Source organism: Nematolebias whitei, chromosome 2 (assembly GCF_014905685.2).
Source record: "Nematolebias whitei isolate Nwh7 chromosome 2, NemWhi1, whole genome shotgun sequence".
In the NCBI taxonomy this organism is placed as follows: Eukaryota; Metazoa; Chordata; class Actinopteri; order Cyprinodontiformes; family Rivulidae; genus Nematolebias; species Nematolebias whitei.
This window is the reverse complement of record NC_056499.1, coordinates 14,710,542-14,727,617: the sequence shown is the minus strand read 5'-3', so window position 1 is coordinate 14,727,617 and position 17,076 is coordinate 14,710,542. Positions and strand designations below refer to the sequence as shown.

Here is a 17,076-nt window from a genome sequence, read left to right as displayed (position 1 = left end):
GTGCTCTGATTGGCTAGCTCCAGCGGGAGCTCAGGGCACGTGACAACCTCATCATCCAATAGGCGAAGGGCTCGGCGAACTGAACTACAGAAACACTGGAAAAGCAATAGGCAAAGCTATGCGAGATCGTGGCCACCATCTTCCGAAGTGCTACGTGCATAATTCATTCATTCATTTAACCTTTATTTAGACAGGTTAATCCCATTGAGCCTCGGGAACTCATTTACAAGAGAGACCTGATTTCTTAATAAAGAGTGATGACAACAGTGAATAACAACGACAACAATAGACAGTCATAAAATAGGCATAGGTATACAAATTTAAGTTTCTCTTTTTTTTTTTTTTTTATAAATCAAAACAATCAAAACAAAATAGCAACCAAAAGGACAATCAAGAGGAATAATAGCAAAAAACAGCTAGATTGTAAGGCGATTTAGAAAACTAAAAACAGGAACATCTTTGGTTCTATGTCGTATAGGCTTCGCCCTTTAAGGCTGTCGCTGATGGGTTTATCCTGTTATGCGCAAGCATCATAACGGGATAAACCCATCAGTGACAGCCTTAAAGGGCTACGCCTATACTCATAGAATCTGGGGTTACAGTACGTAACCAACGTTTTTCCCAGGAACTTAACAGTTGTTTAAAGTCACTTAGAGAGGTCAAGGTCGAGAGCGTCAGGTCTTTTTGCAAGATATTCCAGGAAACAGGAGTGGAGTAGGAGAAGGCCCTTTTGCCTAGTTCAGTCCTCATTGAGGGAACACTGCATGTAATAATGTCCTGAGAGCGCATGCTGTCGCAGTTACAAAGTGTTTCTTAGCATTCAGAATTAGACAGGATCTATTTCTGAAAAAGAAACCAAGTTTAACATTCAGTTTTCTTACTAGGTTTTCCACGTGAAGCATAAAAAAGAGATGCGAGTCGACCAAGATACCCACATATTTATAGGAATCAACAAACTCAACAGGACACCATTTGAGGGTAAAATAAGAGGAAGAACTAGAGGAAGAACTGATAGGACTGACTTCCTGTTTGAAAAAAGCATCTCTTTGGTTTTATCGCCATAGTTTTGTTAATTTGAGTTGGTGTTTGTAGTGTCATCAGTCCAAAACTGTCAGATTAATACTTATTGGATTGAAATAACCACATATACCATACCATACCATACCACTTTATTTATAAAGCACTTAAAACAGCAACAAGGCCAACCAAAGTGCTGTACAGACAAAACAACAGGTAACACACAAAGCAAAATACAAAATGAAGTAAATCAGAATATAGACATAAAAACGATGCAGGTAATGACGACTAACCAGTGTGGAGCATACAGGTTCAAAACACAGATCATCTGGTGTTGAAAGCTACTGAATAGTAGTGAGTTTTTAAATGGGACTTGAAAACCGAGAGGGAGGGGGCCTGTCTGACAAGCAGAGGTAACTCGTTCCAGAGTCTTGGTCCTGCTACAGAGAAGGCCCTGTCCCCTCTGCACTTAAGACGAGTTCCTGGAACTGTGAGGAGCAACTGATTCGCTGACCTCAGGGAACGTGGTGGGACATACGGTTGTAGCAGATCAGAGAGATGGGGGGGCGAAACTGTTCAGTGATTTGTAGACATACATCAGTATTTTGAACTGGATTTGAAAGTGAACCGGTAACCAGTGCAGTGAGGCCAAAACTGGTGTAATGTGCTCTCTTTTGCCTGTACTGGTTAAAAATTGGGCTGCTGCATTCTGGACCAGTTGTAGTCGTGCAATGGAGGTCTGACTGATACCAAACAGGAGTGAATTGCAGTAAGCAAGCCTAGATGTAATTAATGCATATATTACTGTCTCCAGGTTATTTTTGGACAATATGGGCTTCAGTTTAGACAGCCGCCTCAGTTGGAAGAAACATGATTTAACAATCATGTTTACATGATTGTTAAGTTTCAGGGAAGGGTCCATTATCTCGCCCAGATTAGTGACTCTTTGTTTTTCTGACAGGGTTAGAGCGGAGAGGTCGATGCAGTGATTTGTGATCGTGTCGTTGGGAGGGAACAACATGACTTCAGACTTCTTTTCATTGAAACTTAAGAAGTTTAAAGCCATCCAGTCCCTGATGTCAGCCAGGCAGTCGAGCAGCGGTTGAATAGAGCACGTACCATTGTGTCTTAGGGGGAAGTAAATTTGACAGTCATCGGCATAGAAGTGGAAGGGCATGTTGTGTTTCCGGAAAATAGCACCAAGCGGCAGCAGGTATAAAGAGAATAGGAGGGGACCCAGGATGGACCCCTACGGAACCCCCCATTTAAGCTCTGCCTCTGCGGAACTAAAATCCTTGATGTTATCTATATATCTATCATATGTTGATACACACACACAAACACACACACATATATATGTTTGTGTGTGTGTGTTTATGTGCGTATGTGTTTGTATATATAATTATACTCTTTGTATTTATTTATTTGTTAACTGTTAGGCTTCTTGATCTGAGCCCTGAGTCTGAATTTCGTACCATAAACATGCAAATGAGAGCTGGTATGACAATAAAAATCCTTGAATTCTTGAATCCTTGAAAACAGAAGACAGTGTTCTGTAATGAGCCTCCCAACAGGTTCAGTCAGAGTAATTGGGTCAAAACACCGATCCAGCCTGCTATGACTGCTGTGATAAAATGATCAAGAGCTGGAATGATCCTAACCAGTCCAGACCAGAACTAAACTTTAACTAAAGGAGTTTGTTACATGCTAGTCCAACCAGAATCTGGACTCCATTTTACTGAGACTCAGAACCAAGAGTGAGTACAGAACCAGGGACTTGGCCTTAAAGTAAAAAACAAATCTTACTGTTAATTATGTACGTTTACACGTAAATAAACACTGCATCAAATATGTTTACCTATCTGAAAAGGTAGCCATTAGTCATTACTCTTTGTTGAAATCAGGTCTCTGATGAGAAACATGAGTTTCATGTTAACATGAGTCCTCGAGGCTCAGTGGGATTAATCTGTCTAAATAAAGGTTGAATGAATTAGGTATTTTGATTGGCATGTTAACAAATATAATGTATATTTTTAGGTAGAATATATACATATGAGTTTGTCTTTTGGTGCCACCAGGTGAGTTTATTTTGTGCTGCAGTGATGTTTTCTGTGTCAAAACACCTAAAGTTTACCCTGATGCATGCTCAATAATCCAGGTAGAAAAATCTAAAAAAGTTAAATCTGGTCCTCTGGACGTTCAAAAAACAAAACAAAACAAAGCAAAACAAACAAAAAAAAAATGTAGAAACGTTTCGTCTTTCATCCGAAAGACTTCCTCAGTCTGAGGTGCTGTATTCAGCTCAGTCTCTTAAATAGCACCTTCTCAGAGTGGATCAACCAGTTTGCTGCTGACAACCAAAACCAGCTGCTCACATGGTCAAGAAGGACCATCAGCCTCATTAGCAAACTGATTGCTGTTTACTATTCACAGGAGGCTGAGTGATATCACACTTTTTTTCTTGCTTTGTTTTGTTTTGTTTTTTGAATGTCCAGAGGACCAGATTTAACTTTTTTAGACCTAAAGTTTACACTTCCTAAATATTTCAAATATAAATAATTTAATTTCAAATGTTTTAAGCAGCAAGGAAATTAAAGTTGATGTGTTTCTGTCGTTTTTCAGCTTTTGTTGAATCATGAAAAGATTAATTTAATCTGAACAAAACAACATAAATATTTCCTGATGCATGCTCAATAATCCAGGTAGAAAAAAATCTAACAAAATTAAGTCAGGTCCTCTGGACAGAAAAAAAAAAAAAGGAAAACATTAATTTTTCATAAATAAATCTAATTCTAGCTAACACGGCCTTAAAAAAAGTTTAATTTACAGCAAGTTTTACAGAATATCAAACTTTTAAGTTAATCTTAGAGGAGGTTTTTATAAATTTAACAAAGTGTGGATACAGATGTAAAAGTCTGTTTTTTAGGTATAATAGGATAACATGTTTCATTGTGTGAGAATAAAACTTATAATGTGATTATTGTATTATATTATATTATTATAATTATAAATAAGTTAATAATAAAATACTTGTTCAAGTTAAAGTTGGAGGTTTTAAATATAAATATTAATCTGTGTTATTGGGTTTTATATACTAGTATAAATAAAGTTGTGAATAATAAATAAAAAAAAGAGTTATGTAACGATTTTAAAGCTCACGTTCCCAGCACGTGCTATTTATGAACCACAACAAAAACAAAGTTTTAGATACAAATAAAATTCATGGCTAAGAAGTATTCATTTTAAAATGAAGTAGATTAGGCCTTTTTTGTAAGAAAATCTCGTTATTTTCAGATTGAATGAACATTAATGTTGTAAAAGACGTTTCCGTGGAGCAGGCATTTGTATTACGTCATCAACTCAACCAATCAGAAGGCAGTTATGCAAATGAGTAGCTTGTTCCAGGAAGTGGGCTGCTCGTGCAGTTAGCGTTGTTATTTCTTTTCCCTTTTACTTTGCGTGTTTTCCTCCGTCAGAGGGCATGGTTCACATCAGACTGATGTGTTTTAAAGCCGAAAGAATCATATGAAGGTCGGCGGAGGCTTTTAGAGGCTGTGGCAGTAAACATCCAGGAGTTTATCTGCATTTCCAGCTGAGGTTAGTTTGCTTATTTATCTTTATTAACAGAACGAGTTGGAACGGATTTTTATCCCGGGTTGTTTTTCCACATCTAGACCAGGTTAAAAGAAGAATTTAGTCCAGCTCTGAGTGGAAATACTAAAGTCTGACAATAAAACGATAAGACATAACCAGAGCTGGTTTTTGTCCCTGAGGGAAGGTGCCACCCACCGAGAGCCCAGGTTGTTCTTAGCGTTTAACATGTCTTTACATGTTACTTAACATGTTAGTGTCTGTGTAAGGTCTTTACATGTTAGTTAACATGTTAGTATCTGTGTAAAGTCTTTACATATTAGTTAACATGTTGGTATCTGTGTAAAGTCTTTACATGTTAGTTAACATGTTATCTGTGTAAAGACTTTGCATGTTAGTTAACGTGTGTAAAGTCTTTACATGTTACATGCTAGTATCTGTGTAAAGTCTTTACATGTTAGTTAACATGTTAGTATCTGTGTAAAGTCTTTACATTACTATTTGTGTAGTCTTTACATGTTAATTAACATGTTATTATCTGTGTAAAATATTTACATGTTAGTTAACATGTTATTATCAGTGTAGTCTTTACATTATAGCTAAGATGTTATATATTTAAGTCTTTACATGTTAGTTACATGTTAGTATCTGTGTAAAGTCTTTACATGTTAGTTGTTAATATCTGTGTAAAGTTTTTACATGTTAATTAACATGTTATTATCTGTGTAAAATCTTTACATGTTATTACCAGTGTAAAGTCTTTACATTGTATCTAAGATGTTATATTTTTACATCTTTACATGTTAGTTACATGTTAGTATCTGTGTAAAGTCTTTACATGTTAGTTGTTAATGTCTGTGTAAAGTCTTTACATGTTAGTTACATGTAAAGTCTTTACTTGTTAGTTAACATGTTATTACTGTATCTATGTAAAGTCTTTACTTATTAGTTATATGTTGTGTAACCGTCTTCTGCATGTCTTGTTGAGTCATGACAAATAGTAGGAGCAGCTGAACCAGAGTCATAAACATGCTGTGTTTATCTCTAACTAAATATTAACATTACATATTCGGTCTGGATTGTTTTAATGTTAATAACTCCAGCCAGAAGATTAAACCTGCTGCTGAGTTGGAAAATGTTGCTCCTGAAAGCATGGAGACATTCATATTAAATATTATCTGTTCAATTTACTTCACTCAGAACATTTTGTAAACTCTTTCTGTTGAGTTTTTTTTTTTTTTTTTGTGTTTTTTTTTTTTTTTTTTTTGTATTTTGGTTAGTTTATGTCTGTTTGTGGTTCTTTATATTCTGCAGTGTTTCCCCTACCATTATACTGGCGGGGTGCCCCACCCCGCCAACAAAACTGAGCACCCCACCTACCAAACTGAACTTGCCCCTCCCACCCCCACCCGGCACTGGCACATCACTAGGTAGCGGCACAAAATACAGGCTGTCTAGCTAAAAAGCCCAAGGCAGCACTCACATTGCCTCTCCCCTCATGTTGAACGTCCCCCGCTCAAAAACTGTTAGTACAAACTGCGCTCAGACATGTCTCCGTCCCCCCATCAGCAAAAATCATGGATGAGATGAGCACCCCACCATGGCAAGCTAACTAGGGGAAACACTGTTCTGAATGAAATTTTGGGTCAAAGTTTTCTACTAATTTTATTAACCTTTTGTCCTTTTATAGTTGTTTAACTTCCTTCTACACAATGTATTTTTAGTACTGACACCGTTTGTTTAAGTTCAAGTATCTTTATTGTCATTCGCATCATGTGGTGTACATGAGGTGGAACAATATTTTGTACTCAAGGTCCCAGTTACACCCAAAAATAGCAAAAATATAAAAAGAAAAAGTATATAAGGATCTAAGATATACACTAAATGAACGCTAAATAATACGCTAAATGGCTATACGCTAAACACTAATAATATAAAATAATTTTATATTAAACAGCAGCCCTAACATGAGTCTGTAGTGAGTAGATGGGTATGAGTACAGCATCATGAGATATGAGATAGTCATCAGCATGGATAATCAGCAGCACAGATAAGTTGTGAAAACTGACCCAGTAGTTCCTGAGATAATTGGAGTTGAAAATGGGCAACCACTCATTTTTGCCAAAAATCTGTATATTTTGGGGCCATATCTCTGGAACCACTGGTCCAATTGACCCAAAATTTGAGATGCTGCGCTGTGGGATCATGTGTCTTCAAAATTTGAGGTGTCCAGGTTGTTGGGTGATTTGGCAAGGAACAACTGATCATCAGCTGTTTTTAAACAGAGTTTATCAGGGTTTAATTCAGTGTCTCCTCGTGTTATTTGAGGTTATTATTGTTATATTTGTTATTATTCTTTAAAAAACAGATATGAAAGAATGTCATTTATGGTAAGTTTCTATTTAAGTATGAAACAAAGCCTTTTTCTGCAACCTGATTTATTATTTTTAACACAAGTATTGCTCAGACAGCTTGCGGTATCTGTTTTAAAGTTGACTCTTTCTCCATAATTAAAGTATTTGTGTATTTTTATGTGTGTGTTTTACTTTTTTCCCAGGTTTGACCACTCTACTGTGATTTAAAGTCTACTTGATACTGGAGACAAACTTGAAACATCAACGTAAGTAAATTATTTCTTCCCATTTGCTGTTTATTCCTGTTTAATGCATTGATATGTGCTGTTAAATTATGTTTCCCCTCCTCTTCCTGGTCATAATATGTTGCTGCGTGAAATGTTGCATTAAACTTCCTCTTTGTGAACTTCTGTTCTGTTCTATGCTCCAACATTACTTCTGTCATCAATTTAAACACATAGCAGCATATCTCAACAACTCATGTTTTTGTGCTGCATGTCATGATGCAGTCCTATCTGCTTCCTGTAAATTAGTTTAATCTGGGCCTCTAGGGTTGATCTGACTGAGATAATCTGTGTTCTTGCAGATCTACTTTTACAAACAAGAACATCCAGGTCAGTTGGAGACCATTGGCGCTTTTTGTTTCACTTTATCTTCCAGGTTCTGGTGGTCCTCAGGGTCCATTCAGTGGTATTCAGAAGTATCTCTAGTATAAATGTTTTGTTTGTTTTTCAGAATAATCATGAGCGCCCACGAGTCAGAGCTGCACACCATCTCTCCGGAGCTGCCGGCCATGTTTGACGGCGTGAAGCTGGCGGCGGTAGCCACCGTGCTCTACGTCATTGTCCGCTGCCTGAACCTGAAGAGCCCCACAGCGCCGCCGGACCTCGCTTATCAGGACACCCCGCTCACCCTTTTCCTGCTCAAGTCCTGCTCTCAGCTGACCAAAGAGTGAGGACATACACACGCATGCACACTCTGATTGCCTGTTTGAAAACAAACACAAATAATTATTTAAACTCACATCCCTATTTCGGAGCATGCATGCATGCATGCATGCATCCATCCATCCATTATCTTTACCCGCTTCTTCCTTTTTGGGTCACGGCGGTTACTGGTGCCATTGTCCAGCAGTCACTGTGCGAAAGGTGGGGGACACCCTGGACAGGTCTCAGTCCATCACAGGGACAAAGAGACAAAAGAGACGAACAACCATTCACTCTCTCACTCACACCTAGGGACAATTTAGAGTTACCAATCAGTCTAACATGCATGTTTTGATCTGTGGGAGGAAACCAGAGTACCCAGAGAAAACCCATATATGCACGGAGAGAACATGCAAACTCCGCCCAGAAAGGTCACATGCTGGGATTTGACCCGGTGACCTGCTCACTGAGAGGCGGCAGCTCTACCAACTGTGCCCTGTTTCAGAGCAGCTTATTATTATTTTGTCATTTATTCTTTAATTTGACCCAACTTTTATTAGTCACTGTCTTAGATGCAGATTGGTCAGCTTGCTCTATTTACGTATTTATAAACTTTATTTCTGCATTTTTAACTGAAATATCAGACTCTTAAGATAAATCAGACATGAAAACAGTCCTAAACTACCAAACCTAGTTGTAACCAACCGAAACCCTCTCCTCCAACTAACAAAACAAAAATAAAAGGACCTGAAAGGACACAGCTCACCAGGTTTGTTGTTTATTTATTTGTAACGGGGTGTCAGGATGAATCGTTTAACTTCAATCATTTTTAAAAGAATGGTAAATGGACTGTACTTATATAGCGCCTTTCTATCTTATCAAGACACTCAAAGCGCTTTACACTACAATCTGTGTCCTCATTTACCTCCACACACACATTCATACAGCACTCTACTATATCTTTACAAAGCTAATCTGAATTTGTAGAGACTAATCAGAGCTTTATCACATTCATACACCGATGGGACACACATTGGAGACAACGAAGGGTTCAGTGTCTTGCCCAGGAACTTTTCAGCATGTGACTGCTGGAGGAATCGAACCCCCAACTCTCCCATTGGAGGAGGATTGTTCTAACTACTCAGCCACAGCTGCCCCACGTGTTTTAGTTATCACTTGAGTACTAGAGGAAATGCAACAACAGTCAGGTCATCTTAGCTCTGTCTAAAAGAATGAAAGTTTAGGAATGTTTTCATGTCTGATTTAATTAAGGAGTCTGATATTTCAGTTAAAAATACAGAAGAAGGGAACATTTAATCTGACCTCTGAACTCCACCTCATATGACCATATCAGTTTCCTGTTCCTGTTATGTGATATGGGCTCACACACGCAGTGAAAAGGCAGCCACTTCACTGACAAGTCCCCACTTTTATAATGTACCCGTCCTCTTGTCTCCTAACACAAAAACAACAAGATCAGTTTGAATCAATGTTTTTAACTAACCTAAACAAGTGTTTTAGTTATTATCAGTTGAGTACCAGAGGAAACTCAACAACAGTGAGGTCATCTTCCTGTTCTCCTCAGCGCCATCTAAATGAACGACTGCAGTGCTGTTTGATTACATTATCACTCTTTGGGAGGTTCTGATCTGCCGGTGCTGTCAGGTGTTGTCAGAGCGTCAGTCCAAGATGAAGCCAGGGTTAAAGTTCTTGTTTAACTGCTGGTTTCAGCCGATTGTCGTCTCCCTGCAGCTGTTTATTACACGTGCGGTACGGTTGTTAGACTGTACCCACAATGCAACACTGCTTCAGGTCACAGAAAAGCTGCGTTTACATCATCTCATCCCCTCTCAGGGGACCCATTCTGCACTCCACAGTCAGCAAGGAAAATCAAACGTTGGAACGTTTCCTCACATCAAACTATAATTTTAGCTGCTAAACTTTTTAACTTTTATCGTTCTTCACGGTGAAGTCCTGGTAAAAACAAAGAACACGCCCCACCCCACCTCAATGAACTGAAGCAACGCTGGAAAGAAGAGTGAGGTCATGAGAGAGGCTGATAAAGTCCTACAGAAAACTACTGAGGGTTATACTGCTGCTTCTGTTGGGTCAGGACCTGGAACCAGGTTCTGTTTAATAAACAGAGACTCAGTGGAACCTGTTGTTGTTGATGACTTCAGGTCAGATTTCTGGACTTTCTGCTGAATCATAACTGGTCTTTTTAAACTTGTTCGTGTGATTTTCCTTGTGGCTCAGAAACAGGTGGGTGTTTCACGTCGTTGCTCAGCAGTGACAGAAAGATTGTGCAAGTGTTGGAGTTCAACTGGGGGCTCCTGCAGAGCTTAAACCAGCAACAGCTGACAGGAAACCTTCGTGGTGTTCCACAGCAGATATATTTACACTGAACAAAAATACAAACGCAACTTTTTTGTTTTTGCTTCCATTCTTCATGAGCTGAACTCAAAGATCTAGGGCTTTTTCTAAGTACACAAAAAGGCCTTTTTCTCTCAAATATTGTTCACACATTTGTGTAAACCTGTGTTAGTGAGCACTTTGTTACTGAGATAATCCATCCACCTCACAGGTGTGGCAGATCAACATGCTGATTAGAATGGACTGTACTTATATAGCTCCTTTCTATCTAATGAAGATACTCAAGGTGCTTTACAACACAAGCTCATTTCCCTCATTCTTGCAGCACTCTAGAACATCTCTACAAAGATAATCTGAACAAATTATTCTGAGACTAATCAGTGCTTTAGATCACATTCATACACCGATGGGACACACATCGGAGGCAATGAGGTGTTCAGTGTCTTGCCCAAGGTACAAAGTGTCAGAAATCATTGCAGAGAAGCTCATGTGCATGGACAACAAACAATGGTGCATTTTATCGATGGCATTTTGAATACACACACAGATACTGTGACGAGATCCTGAGGCAGTTCACCCACAACCATCACCTCATGTTGCAGCATGAAAATGCACAGCCTCATGTTGCAAGGATCTGTGCACAATTCCTGGAAGCTGAAAACATCCCAGTTCTCTTGAGGTTTCTTCCTTTTAAAAGAGAGTTTTTCCTTTCCACTGTTGCCACTGTGCTTGCTCAGGATGGGAGACTGCAACGAAGCCAAGATTCAACTTGTCTGCTGGATGCCTTAGAGAACTTTACTAATTGGCTTTAATGTATGTGAATGTTTCTGTGAAGTGCCCCAAGACAACTTTGTTGTGATTTGGCGCTATATAAATAAACTGAATTGAAAACCGAATTAAATTCTCGCATGGCCAGTGTCAAGGGAATTTAGGTGTTTACCAGTAACTAATGTTAAGTTGATGTATATGAGTTAGAGAGTTTTTTTGTCTCAAGAGAGGAGCCTGCAGGTGCATGGAGGAGCACTGATAACTCCAAGGTCGCCTCCTCGTCTGTAAGCTGGAAAGCCGAGGTCGTCTTGACCTCGCCTCTGTCTGATAACGTGTATTACCTGCGCAGATTCTCACTGACGAGGCTCAAAGCATGTAACTTTTGTACATCTGTGAAAGCTTCCTCGTGATGTCTACCCTTGCAGCAAAGACCGGTTTAAAAATCCTCAGAGTGGCTTATTTGAGTAAAGAGATGATGAAAGGATATTTATTTTATCCAACAGTCAGCATACTCACCAGACATGTCACCCATAGAGCATGTATGTGATGCTCTGTATCAACCTATACAACAGCGTGTTCCAGTTCCTGACAATATCCAGCAACTTTGCAGCCGTTGAAGAGGAGTGGACCAACATTCCACAGGCCACCGTCAACAACCTGATCAACTCTATATGAAGGAGATGTGTTGCACCGTGTGAGGCAAATGGTGGTCACACCAGATACGGACTGGTTTTCTGACTCCCCCCAGACTCCCCAATACAGTACAACTAATCAGCATCTTGATATGCCACACCTGTGAGGAGGTTGGATTATCTTGACAAAGGAGAAGGGCTCACTAACAGATTTACACCAATCTGTGAACAATACTTGAGAGAAAAAGACTTTTTGTGTTCATAGAAAAAAAATCTTAGATCTGTGAGTTCAGCTCATGAATACTGGGAGCAAACATCAAAGTGTTGCATTTATATTTTTGTTCGGTGTATGTAAATTATGAGACGTGAAATAAAAAGAAGTTCCTTTCTGTTCGAGCCAACGATGAGAAGCATCTGAGTTCATATTAACTTTGTGTTCTGACCGAGTCCAGATGAGCTGGAGTTTTAGAACCATGTGCTGTTTTTCAGGTACGTTCCTCCACTGCTGTGGGGTAAGAGCGGCCATCTCCAGACGGCTCTGTATGGTAAACTGGGTCGGGTCAGCTCGCCCCATCCGAGTGGGATCAGGAAGTATTTACCCATGCAGGACGGGGCCACAGCGACCTTTGACCTCTTTGAGCCTCTGGGGGACCACCAGACTGGAGGTGATGTCACTGCAATTTGTTTTTAATTCCCGGCTTCATCAGATTTAAATTTTGTCACAATGATCTGTTTGTCCCCTGAAAACGTTTCTGCAGACGACATCACCATGGTGATCTGTCCTGGGATCGGAAACCACAGTGAGAAGCACTACATCCGGACCTTTGTGGACCACGCTCAGAAGCAGGGGTACAGATGTTCTGTGCTGAACCACCTGGGTGCTCTGCCCAACATCGAGCTCACGTCTCCACGCATGTTCACCTACGGTGAGTTCTTTGGGCTTTACACAAGAACTCAGGTTTGGTTCTGGTCCGATTCATTACTGTTGACTCGTCTCAGGTGTTCTTGGCTGAAGCTCACAAATATTACTCTGAAAATATAGATTAGCATTCATTCATAAACAACCTTGGTTGAGGGAAGGGCACACAGACAGTCATCAGCTTTCAGTGATGGATGATGATGATATTTAAAGTGGTTCAGTAAAGATTTTGGTGTCGTCTCGTCCTTCAGACAGATCTGAGTTCTTCATGTTGAGTTAAGACAGGAAGTCTTTCTGCAGGACTCTGACTCCCTGAGATGAATCAAATGTCTCCTCCTGACTGGATCAGTAACTCCGCTCTCTCTGGCAGGGTGCACGTGGGAGTTTGCAGCCATGGTCGGGTACATCAGGCGCGCGTACCCTCAGACCCGGCTGGTCGTGGTGGGCTTCAGTCTGGGCGGGAACATCGTCTGCAAGTATCTGGGTGAGAACAAAGCCAACCAGGAGCGAGTGCTGTGCTGTGTGAGCGTCTGCCAGGGCTACAGCGCTCTCAGGTGGGTCCTCCTCTTACTTGGAATTAAGTTCATCCTGCATCAGTACTTCCTGTTCACACGTTTCGCACACATGTGCAGGCCTGTGTGTGCTTATGACTCGTCTCTGTTCGGCTGTCTGAAGCTGTTGAACGGGTTTTTAACTCAGGCTAACCTGTCAGCTTTTCACAGAGCTGAGTACAAATGTGGATTTTTTTAAACTTTAAATCAGAAGAATGACTGATCCAGCATGAGAAACAGAACCAGCACTCCTCTTTTTGTCCCGTGGATCCGTCGGGTGGGCTCAGTTTATGGTCTGGTTCTGGTCAGACTGCAGAGGAGCTCTCCAAAACTAATTTATTTTGTCTCTTAGGGCTCAAGAAACGTTTCTTCAGTGGGATCAGTTCCGACGCTTCTACAACTTCCTCATGGCCGACAACATGAAGAAGATCATCTTCTCTCACAGGTACACACAGGTACACACACAGGTACACACAGGTGTACAGATAGGTACACACAGACAGTCACAGGTACACACAGATACACACAGGTGTACACAGGTATACACATGTACACGCAGATACAGGTACACACAGACATACACAAATACACACGTGTACACAGGTGTACACAGGTATATACAGGTACACACAGGTACAAATAGGTACACACAGGTGTATAGATAGGTACACACAGACACTCACAGGTACACACAGATACACGCAGATACAGGTACACACAGATATACACAGATACACACATGTGTACACATATGTACACAGGTATACATAGTTCCACACAGGTACTCACAGGTACACACAGATACAAACATGTGTACACAGGTATACACAGGTACACACAGATACACACAGGTGTACACAGGTATACACATGTACACGCAGATACAGGTACACACAGCTATACAGATATACACAAATACACACGTGTACACAGGTGTACACAGGTATACACAGGTACACACAGGTACAGGTGTACAGATAGGTACACACAGACACTCACAGGTACACACAGATACACACAGGTGTACACAGATATATACACATGTGTACACAGGTGTACACAGGTACTCACAGATGCAGGTACACACATATATACACAGATACTCACAAGTGTACACAGGTATACACAGGTCCACACAGGTACTCACAGGTACACACAGATACAAGCAGGTGGACACAGGTATACACAGGTACACACAGATACACACAGGTGTACATAGGGACTCACAGGTATAAACAGGTACACTTAGATACACACAAGTGTACATAGGTACACTACACACATATGTACACAGGTATACACAGATACACACGTACTGACAGGTACACATAGATACAGGTACACACAGATGTGCACAGATACACAGGTGTACACAGGTATACACAGGTGCTCACAGGTGCACACAGATACACACAGGTGTACACAGGGACACAGGTATAAACAGGTACACTTATATACACACAGGTGTACACAGGTACACTTAGATACACACAGGTGTACACAGGTACAAGCAGGTGTAAACAGGTACACAGACATACACAGGTATCAACGGGCACAGAATTAACTTGTCTTCATATGAAACACTAAATGTGTCACTAACAGGTACCTCCTCCTCTCTTTGCCATTCTGATTGGACTCGTATCACACAGCTGTGGCAGTTTGAGGTCGCAGATTTTTATTCCTAATTAAATAATCACTTTGTGCTAATTACACAGTCCTGGGAAAGAGAAAGTCCACTCTTGTTCGATCAGGATTTTACCAATCAGGACTTAATCAAACTCATCTGGTTTAAAATTATTAAAACTGTGTTCTGGATCAGTTTTCTGTTGGACTCTGTTTGGTCCTGTTGGACAGATGGACTCACATTTATGTCCAGAACCCTTTGGTCTCCAAAAGAGTTCATGGTCTACTCAATGACTGACATGAGCCCAAACCATCAGCCCTCCACAACCACACTGGACTGTAGAGTCCGAGGTGGAGTTCACTGCACCGTCTGACCTTCAGGGTAAATCATCTTTCTCTCTGCAGAACGATGGACCTTTGAAATGACCTTTGACCTTTATCAGGTTGATGAACAGCAACAGCTGCTTCTCTGCGGTACAGTAATTGCTGATGTATTTTCTTCTTGGTGTTGTGTTAACACACACCTGTATGGTCCAGATCAGAGGTGGCCCCCCTGATGAGGAACAATTGATCAGCAGCTCCTGATCCTGGACCTCTGAGGTCCAGTGGAAGCAGCAGGACTGGAACCAGTTTGACTTGGTGGACTCTGGTATTTTGGTTCTCTAGAAGTTAAATTAGAACCTTTTCAGAAGATAAAGATCAGATCTGGTTATTTTGTTCTAAAACTTGAGAACTTGGCTTTTCTTTTCTTTGTGTGTGTGTAAAACAGACACAGTTTGTTTGGAGGAAGCTCGGTGAAAACCATCGATGCAGATCTCAGCCGACTCTTCACAGCGACGTCTCTCATGCAGATTGACGACAACATCATGAGGTAAATCTGAACCAGAAGAAGAAATGCTGTCAGCGTTGAAACTCCTAAATCTGATGATTGTTTTGTTTCAACAGAAAATTTCACGGCCACAGCTCCCTCAAAGAGTACTACGAGAAGGAGAGCTGTGTTCATTACATTCACAACGTAAGGCCTGCTGTCTGCCCCCCCCCCCCCCCCCCCGCCTTCTTCCATTTTATTCACAGTTTTCCTGTCTCTGCAGGTAAATGTGCCGCTGCTGCTGGTGAACTCTGCAGATGATCCTCTGGTTCACGACTCGCTGCTCGCCATCCCGCGCACGCTGGCAGGTGCATGTTGGAACAACACATTAAAACTGTTTCTATGACTGATGTGGACCATCACACCCAGTCCTTTTAGCAGAAACAGTTTTTGTTTATCTCATCCCCTGAACTTGAAGACCAGATCCTTTTTATTTATTTGAATCCTTATTTTCCAACATCCAACTTCAAAAATTCATAAAAACAACAAGTTTGAGTTTGTTCTGGATTTTTTCTGATCCACATTTTGAGTCAGAATTATACATACCCACTTAAATAGGTCCACACATTCCCCTAAATCTGTTCCTGAAAGGCTTTTAACTTGACGAGGCCTGTTAACTTCCTATTCCTGATCATGGTTGAATGAAGCTGTAGATTCTCTTAAAGAAGATGATCTGCTGATCAACGTTAGGCTCGTCTGACTAGTCCCAGAACTGGTATTCTGTCTCCGTACTTCAAATCACAGCAGGGTGCAGCTTACAGTAAAGGTGTGGTTAACCATTTTTATTGTTGAAGCAAAACAGAATGTTTGAAGTGACGTTACCTCATCTTCAGGTTCATAAAAATAGTTTAATTTTTACAACAATCTGAACAACAGCAAAAAATAAGCACGAGCTGCTCTTAGCATAACAAGAATTCGTTATTAATTGTAGCGTTTAAGTAAGATAAGATAAAATAGATAACATAAGAACTTTATTGATCCTGCAGGAAATTGTTGTGCCAGAATTTCAATACAAAATGATCATACACAAGGAATCACACAAGATGTTGAATCAAAGTTCTTACAATAAGTTTGAGTGTCTAAATGATGAATTCACACCTGAATTTGTTAATTATTATAAATGTGAGAAAAGTACCTGCAGGTTCTGATGAAACTTACAACAGATCTGGGTTCAGGAGAGACTCCATTAAGGTCCAGATCTGGACCACACTCTGTCATCTAAAGACCGGTTCTGTAAAGGATCGAAAAGCTGTGATGCTTTGAAACAATTGCTGCAGTTTATAGATTATTACAGATGTTTACAGATTTGACATATAGCTGTTTGCAGATGAATATAGATGTTTACAGATGATTATAGATGTTTACAGATAAATGTAGATGTTTATTACAGATGTTTACAGATGAATATATATGTTTACAGATTAATATAGATGTTTACTGATTATTATAGATGT

The 17,076-nt window shown here is 40.2% G+C and overlaps 1 protein-coding gene across 1 annotated transcript in view; it reads left to right on the top strand.

Moving 5' to 3' along the window:
• Positions 1-4,507: 4,507 nt before the first annotated feature.
• The window catches only part of LOC119429501 (monoacylglycerol lipase ABHD2), a 14,216-nt gene continuing 1,647 nt past the window's right edge, over positions 4,508-17,076 (top strand). Inside the window, exons 1-10 of the mRNA XM_037697120.1 lie at positions 4,508-4,614; positions 7,166-7,228; positions 7,698-7,913; positions 12,151-12,326; positions 12,420-12,587; positions 12,951-13,134; positions 13,484-13,576; positions 15,524-15,625; positions 15,700-15,769; positions 15,846-15,930. Coding sequence (XP_037553048.1) covers positions 7,705-7,913; positions 12,151-12,326; positions 12,420-12,587; positions 12,951-13,134; positions 13,484-13,576; positions 15,524-15,625; positions 15,700-15,769; positions 15,846-15,930 — 1,087 coding nt within the window. The 5' untranslated portion in view covers positions 4,508-4,614; positions 7,166-7,228; positions 7,698-7,704. The remainder of the gene's footprint in view (positions 4,615-7,165; positions 7,229-7,697; positions 7,914-12,150; positions 12,327-12,419; positions 12,588-12,950; positions 13,135-13,483; positions 13,577-15,523; positions 15,626-15,699; positions 15,770-15,845; positions 15,931-17,076) is intronic.